General features: G+C 38.6%; 2 protein-coding genes across 2 annotated transcripts; both read right to left on the bottom strand.

The window, feature by feature from the left end:
• Positions 1-1,065: 1,065 nt before the first annotated feature.
• On the bottom strand, positions 1,066-4,457 carry LOC103150243 (nuclear factor 7, ovary-like). Its single transcript, XM_007569778.2, has 2 exons — positions 4,059-4,457; positions 1,066-3,156 (listed from the first exon to the last, which is right to left on the bottom strand). The coding sequence occupies exons 1-2, from the start codon at positions 4,314-4,316 to the stop codon at positions 1,945-1,947; spliced, it is 1,470 nt and encodes a 489-aa protein (XP_007569840.1). The 5' UTR covers positions 4,317-4,457; the 3' UTR covers positions 1,066-1,944.
• A 530-nt stretch (positions 4,458-4,987) lies between these two features.
• Positions 4,988-7,290, bottom strand: LOC103150210 (nuclear factor 7, brain-like). The gene is made up of 2 exons (XM_007569726.2): positions 6,934-7,290; positions 4,988-6,822 (listed from the first exon to the last, which is right to left on the bottom strand). The coding sequence occupies exons 1-2, from the start codon at positions 7,186-7,188 to the stop codon at positions 5,746-5,748; spliced, it is 1,332 nt and encodes a 443-aa protein (XP_007569788.1). The 5' UTR covers positions 7,189-7,290; the 3' UTR covers positions 4,988-5,745.

The following is a 7,290-nucleotide window of genomic DNA, read 5'->3' as shown; positions in this document are numbered from 1 at the left end:
GGCGGTGTCAAATTTGTTGGTCTTTGAGATTTTAAAGACAGACTGTTCATTTTTACCTCATGATTTGGACACAACCTCGTCATGGTCTTAGCATCCAGCTCCTGTGATGGGATCCTTTTCTACAGCAGTCATTGGGTGTACTCTACCTGTACTCCACCAGATGGAGTACACCCTGGTGGTGTACATGGGGCCAGCCCATCTTGAGGAAGGTGACGAATCCACCAGTTCAACAAAATGCAAACTGATAAAAAGGATTTTGCTAATGCTGACGTGAATGATTATTGCACACTTGCCAATGAAAAAAGGAAGGCGATAGTGGTTATAGTGAAATTAGACAATATTTAAAAATCTTAGGTAAATTTTTTTCTGAATAGGCAGCACAAATATATTCTTTTTCCCGTTATTTAGAAGGTAATGTCAGACGGTAATACTTCATTGTTTTAGTTGGAGGTTACAGTATATATATATATATTGTATCCTGCTGCCCCCTGGTGGCAACCTTGTGCTCACCAGCCTTCATGTAGATCATTGTTTTAAATATTTTTAGTTGGCTTTCGTACCATGCTTTTTATGCGACTGTGTTGTCTTTATTAAATTTTTGAATCATTTTTTAAACACCAAATGAGAATGGGGAGAAATCGCACGGTCACAGGCTTTTTTTATGGGATTATTAAATATATCTTGATAATTTCAGTTATTTTTGAGTTTTAAAAACACGAGTTGTGAACACAGAGCACAAGCAGGAGGTATTCCTTCAGCAAAACAGGCATAAAACCAACTACCAACACCAGAGTTCAATCATACCGAAGACAAGAAACATCACTGAAACCACAATTTGATAAAGCAAAAACAATAGAACATTTTTCCAGTGTAGTGAGTTTTACAATAACTCAAATTGATTAAACTAGTAATATGTCAAATTAACAGAATCCCAACTTATCGAAGTAAAAAAATAAAAATAAAATAATGATTAATCTTGCAATTAAATATTATGGTTACGTGTTTATATGAAATATCTGATATGAGTTCCAGGAAAGAAAAACAAAGCAGACCAAACATGTGACAATATGTGAGGAAATTTATTCATTTGTGTACAGAGAAGAAAACACAGAACATGTTCAGAGAAAGTTCAAACATATTCTTTTAAGACATTATGTTTGCCTCAATGTCCAATGATGAGTTTTATACATCAAGACAAACACACTTAGCTAAACTCAGTATCCAAGTGAGACAAAATCTCATCAAGTTTTAAAAAATGTACATCAAAACTTTTATTTCTATTCTGTTTCAAACTGTATTTTTTTAAGCTTTTTGGTAGAGTTATATCACGACAGACACATCAGTAATCAATTTTCCTTTTGTAATCTCAAAAATGTTAAAGGCATATGGGGAAAAAAAATTCTAGCAATAATCATGAGAGCAGAAAATAACTTAATACTGCTTATTAAAACTTCATGTAAGAAAAATATATATACAATCCAGAAAGATTCACAATTCAATACTGTTTCATTAACAGATAATAAATTTAGCCTGAAGCTCAGATTATTTTTTTTGACAGGTGTTAACAATAAAATGCTGCATTAAAGATGAAATAACGAAATACATAAAAACCATTTCAACTGACTCTTAGCTAGAGAAGACAATCGTCTTATATTTTCTCTCTCTCCAAATTTCAGCAACAATCAAATACATCCGACACATTTTCTATTGCATTACTATGTACAAAAGCCTGTCTGTACATTACACCTCTGTTGAGACAAGTATGGATGGCAGTGGGAAAATATATTTTTACAAGCAGATCTCAAACACCCCTACTTTCTATAAGAGAATATTTCACAACAAACAAAGTTTGTATAAGTCTAGGTCATATTTTATCCAGTTCTGTACTTTTCTGCTGTTTTGTGAGCTCAACCTCCAGCGACTCCTGCTGGACTGCGGAGCTGCTCAGTACCAGCAGACAGTCACAGGACTGTGATCCGGCTGCTTGTGTTTGATGTTAATCTGTGCGGACACTGGCGTGGTCACAAAGACGGCGCTCACTGAGTGGATGTGTGTCATGGTGTCTGCGTCGTAGAAAGAGAGCTCTTTAGAAGAGCAGTTAAAGTAAACCCCAATCTTTCTGGGTCTGTTTCTAAACTCCAGCTCTGTGGTGACATTTGGGCCACAGGAGGCATATTTTACTCCATCATATTTCAGGAGATTGTGTATAACCCCCAGCTCCCAATAGCTTCTGCTGCCGACCTCAATTTCCCAGTAATGCTGCCCGGCTCCGAACTCACTGACACTGGAGGCAGATTGTAAGTCTACTGTGGCTTGAGCGCCAGAAGGGTTTGGACTGTAGAAACCAGCTCCACCAAATGAAAAACCGGATGGATCTTCAAAAGTAAACGGACAATACATATTTTGCCTCCCAAAATCAGTTTCAACGGCTTGGTGCATTTTGGGTCTACAGAACAAACTTCTGCCATCATCAGACACGACCACATCCTGACTGTCGCTCTTCAGCGTCAGCAGCTCTGCCCGGGGTTTGATCACCTGAAGCATCTCCTTCCACATGAAGAACTGCAGGTGACTCTCATACGGCCCCAGTGAGAGAGAAGAATCCACCACTTGGAGTTCATTCACTCTGGGCCTGAACAGGTGCTCTAGCGCCCCCTTTCCCTTCCCCTCTGTCCAGCTCTTTAAGAATCTCTCTGATTCTGTGATTTTCAGAACCGAGGAGACTTTTTCCTTCAGCTCTCTGCTCTCAGACAAAGCCACAGCTGTAGCTTGGAAAGTCTCTTTCATTTTCTCAACGTTGTCTTCCTCCTTGTGCTTCAGCTCGCTCTTTATCTCATTTTCTCTCCTCTTCAGAAACAGATGCATCTCCTCAAACTGTTTGCTGATCCGAGTCAGCAGCTGCTGAGATCTCTCTCTGGTTTTAAACATTTCGTCCTTTTGTGTATCAGCAAGACTTTCTACAGCGTGAATATCGTCGGCAGTGCATTGTTCAAACATCTCCAGCTGTTTTCTGAGGGATGCAGCAGCTTCTTTGACTGGTTTAAACTGGTGACCTTCATGCTCCTCACCATCTCTGCATATGATGCAAACTAGCTGCTGGTCTGTGATGCAGAATAACTTCAGCTTTTCCTCATGTTCAGGACAGAGTGCAGCCAACTGGAAGACACGCATTGAGACGTTTGAGAGTTTGATTGGTTGTATTGGATTTTCAAAAAAGAAGCATAAGTGGAGGGAGAACATATTATTACTGTCATAATATTATTATGAGCCAAGATTAGAGTTACACCCTGGTCAGGTCTGCCATCCATCACAAGGTCACTGCCTTCAGGATATAAGTGTCTTAAAGTGGCTTCAGATGAAAATCCAGATACGGCTACTGCTGAGCAAAAAAATAATTCTCATACAAACGCCTTTTTTAAGAAATGATCATTCATACAAAGTTAACCATTTCAGTCCCAGATTCATTTTCAACACTGCATATTACGTTATAATTATTGGGCATCTTCACTGTCATTTACTTTTAATAACAGACTCATGAAGTGTTTTTCACCTCTTTTTGTGTTTTTCTGTTTTTATCAAAGATTAGTTTTTACGTCATTTACTAAATACTTCTCTCCTCTAAATTGAAGTGCATGCTGGGTAATCTCTGGCTCCTATCTGTACACAAACCCCGACCAGTCCATGTTTGCAGACAAAGATAAGAACGAAAAGTTGTTGCTCAGTTATTTAGAGACTAGACTATTAAAGGGTACATATATAGAGATTTTCCAATTACTCTTCTTTATTTGTACAAGTCTGTGTAATAATTACCATTTTGTTGCAGAATAACCTTTTGTCTTTTAGGAATGATGTAAAAGAAAAAAAAAGGTGATTCATCTAACCTTATAGAGTTCATTTTTGTGACCTACAGCTAATGTTTTTTTGCAACCTGTTCATGTTGGTATCCAGCTGTGTAAAAACTTAAGTCCTGAAATGCACAGTGGTATTTAAAATAAATATATTAGCATTCACCCGTTCACCTTTAGAAGACGATTCCACACATAAACATAACGTCATACCTCTGCTGTCAGTCGTTTCCCTTCGTCCGGCTTCGCCTTGGCTTTCTCGGCCAGGCTCTTCAGAACCAGGCTTGTTGGGAGACTTGCTGCCTCCAGCGCTACAGCTGTCCCACACATCGGACAGTGCTGCTGTGTGGCCAGCACTTCTGAAATACACTGCCTGCAGAAGGAGTGTCCACAGGGAAGGTTGACTGGATCGGTGAAGATGGTCAGACAGACAGAACAAGTCAGTTCCTCTGAGTACGAAACAGACGCCATGGCTGCTGCTTTCCTCTGAGCCTGTTCAGCCAGGCAGAGGATTCATCTGTTGGTTCATGTTTCTGAAATGCCACACCCAGTGTGGTGATAAGGCAAGAGAGTTGGAGTCATGCCATGTGGCATGGCCTGCAGATACAGGGGTTGGGATGAAAAGCATGCCAAGCACAACATGGATCACTCAGGGTCTGTAGAGATGGATGGTTTGTCATTAATAAAACATATTTGTGATTTTGTTACTCCTGAAATCTTTTGTTCAGAACATCCTAAATCTTTTTTGAACATGCTGGAATAATTCAGTGCATTTTCATTCAGGCTAAAGTCTAGATTTGCACAATCGGGGATATACACACACGGACAGAATTGTTTGTATTCCTCGGTTAGTGAAAGAAAAACCCACAACGTTCACAGAAATAACTTGAATCTGACAAAGGTAATAATGAATAACAATTCTATGAAAATGTTCAAATGAAAGTCAGACATTACTTTTCAAACCTGCTTCAAAAATAAACTCATGAAACAGGCCTGGAAATAAATGATTATACTACTGCTTTAAATAAAATTATTTTCATAGCATGAAGTTAATTATTTCATAAATTAATGATTCAAATTGCTTAGTTATGTGGTATATAAGTCATCAAATGTGTTTGAGGTTAAAAGATAAAGACATGCCATTTTTTTTTCTTTGTTTATTCATATCATCCAAGTGTTTTACATTTAGATTATTAAAAGAGCAAACAAGAATTACATTGTACATGTCATAAAATTTCAATTCAAACGCATTCATTAAAGTCTAATCCTGGTGGTACCCGAGCGAGATCAGGCTCAGCTTTCAGAAAATTGGTCACTCCAGATGAGGGACCAATTTTTTGACCAATTTGTTGACTAAAAGTCAACAAATGAAAACCAAATGAAATTTTAAGTCACAATATTTCATAAGCATTTTTACATTGGCTATAGGCTAAGAAAATGCTTCAGTTTAACAAATAAATGTTTACAACAGATCTAAGGTATAGTATGTTTTTAAATTCAGCTTTTAAAAGAGCAAAGATGAAACACAGAAAAAAAGAGAAAAAGACCATAGATGAAGATAAACCACATTATCCACAAGTTGTTTCTTATTACAGGGTTGCCAGCAACAGCAGCATTTGTCCAATTACAGAATTTGTCAAGGTAAAGAATTTACCAGCCTGTTCCTGGGTGAAAATGCAAATGCAACCTGAACCTAAGAACCGGTTGTTCCCCTCTTTCTGCCAAAACCTTTAATCAAATAAGAGTTTTAGCAGAGACTTTAGAATCGCTGTTAAAAAAGTCACAGTGGAATTTCTTTTAGCATCAACAGCATGTTTAAGTTCACCCCACAACAAAATTATTTCATTTCTGACACTTTAGCTTTTTACATAACCATTTCTACATTGTCCTCATACTGAACTTAAACTTCAACATGCTGCATGGTGTCTGCATCAAAGAAGTGGAGCTCCTCAGAGTTGCCATTCAAATAAAAGCCAATTTTTTTAGGTTTGTTTGCAAACTTTACTTCTTTTACAGTTTTTTTGTGAGTAGTGGTGTATTTGTTATTTTTGAACATCAGGGAATGATTCTTTATCTGAACTGTCCAACACTTCTTGTCTTCAACATCTATCTCCCAATAATGTGGTCCTGGTGCGATCTGATTTACATTAACTATGTTGGTGGTTTGAAGTGTGTAGTATTTCTGACATTCTGATAGTAAAGTGTTATAGTTAGAACTACAATTGCATAAGGAAAATAAATTAGAGAAACCTACCGGCTCTGTAGACACTTTACAAGAACAAGAAAGACGAGACCGTTTTGACCAATCAGGTGGATCTTGGGTCTTAAATAAAAGCCTTTCTGCTTGAGGCTGGATCATCTGTCGCATCTCCTTCCACACAAACAACTGCAGGTGGCTCTCATAGTGACCCAGTGAGAGAGAAGAGGTCACCACTCTGAGATCTGATGCTTTGGGGTTGGATTTGGGTTTTGGTGTCATTTTGCTCTCTGACCAGCTCTTTAGGAAACTCTCTGGATCTGTAACCTCCAGGACAGATTTCATCTGTTCCCCCACCTCTCTGCCTTCAGTTAAAGCTTTTTCAACAACATTTAAGCTCCTTCTCATCTTCTCAAGCTCATCTTTCTCCTTGTCTTTCAGCTCATTCAGAATTTCATCTTCTCTCCTTTTCAAAAACTGGTGCATCTCCTGAAACTGGCTGCTAATCTGGATCCTCAGCTGCTGAGATTTCTCTTCGGATTTTCTTATTTCTTCATTCTGTGACTCGACCAGATGTTCTATGGCACAGATGTCAGAGGTTTCTTTTTCCACCAGAGTCTCTACCTCCTTTCTGATTGATGCAGCAGCTTCTTTGACTGGTTTAAACTTGTGTCCTTCATGTCTTTCACAGTCTCTGCATATAATACAAGTTAGCTGCTGATCAGTGACGCAGAACAACTTCAGCTTTTCGTCGTGTTCCGGGCAAAACCCCACAGCAGCCTTTAGAGTCAATAAAGCAATAAAAAATGTCAACAATTGACTTCTAGCCTCTGGTAAACAGTCATGTCCTATGTTATGCGATTGTAAAATGTAATAAAGTTAAAAGCTTACCTCAGTGTCTTTTCCAGATTTCTTTTCCTTCTTTGCTTTTTCAGCAAGGCTTTTTAAGATGTGATTAGTTGTGAAATCCATCATGTCGGTAGGAACAGTCGCCCGACATTGTGGGCATTGATTCAGTGATTTCAGAGAAAGTGTGATGCACTCCCTGCAGAAAGAGTGTCCACAGAAGAGGGTTACTGGATCGGTGAAGATGATCAGACACACTGAGCAAGTCAAATCTTCTGAGAAGGAGGAAGAAGACGCCATGCTTCTGGCTGATCTGCTCTCCTGTGTGTGTATCTGTGATTCAGGAAATAACTTCCTGTTTACTGGAGGAGCCCCGCCCAAGCTTCATGCAGCGTTTTTAAC

This window comes from Poecilia formosa, unplaced genomic scaffold (genome assembly GCF_000485575.1).
Source record: "Poecilia formosa unplaced genomic scaffold, Poecilia_formosa-5.1.2 Scaffold245, whole genome shotgun sequence".
NCBI classification, from domain to species: domain Eukaryota; kingdom Metazoa; phylum Chordata; class Actinopteri; order Cyprinodontiformes; family Poeciliidae; genus Poecilia; species Poecilia formosa.
This window is presented reverse-complemented; position numbering and strand designations above follow the sequence as displayed.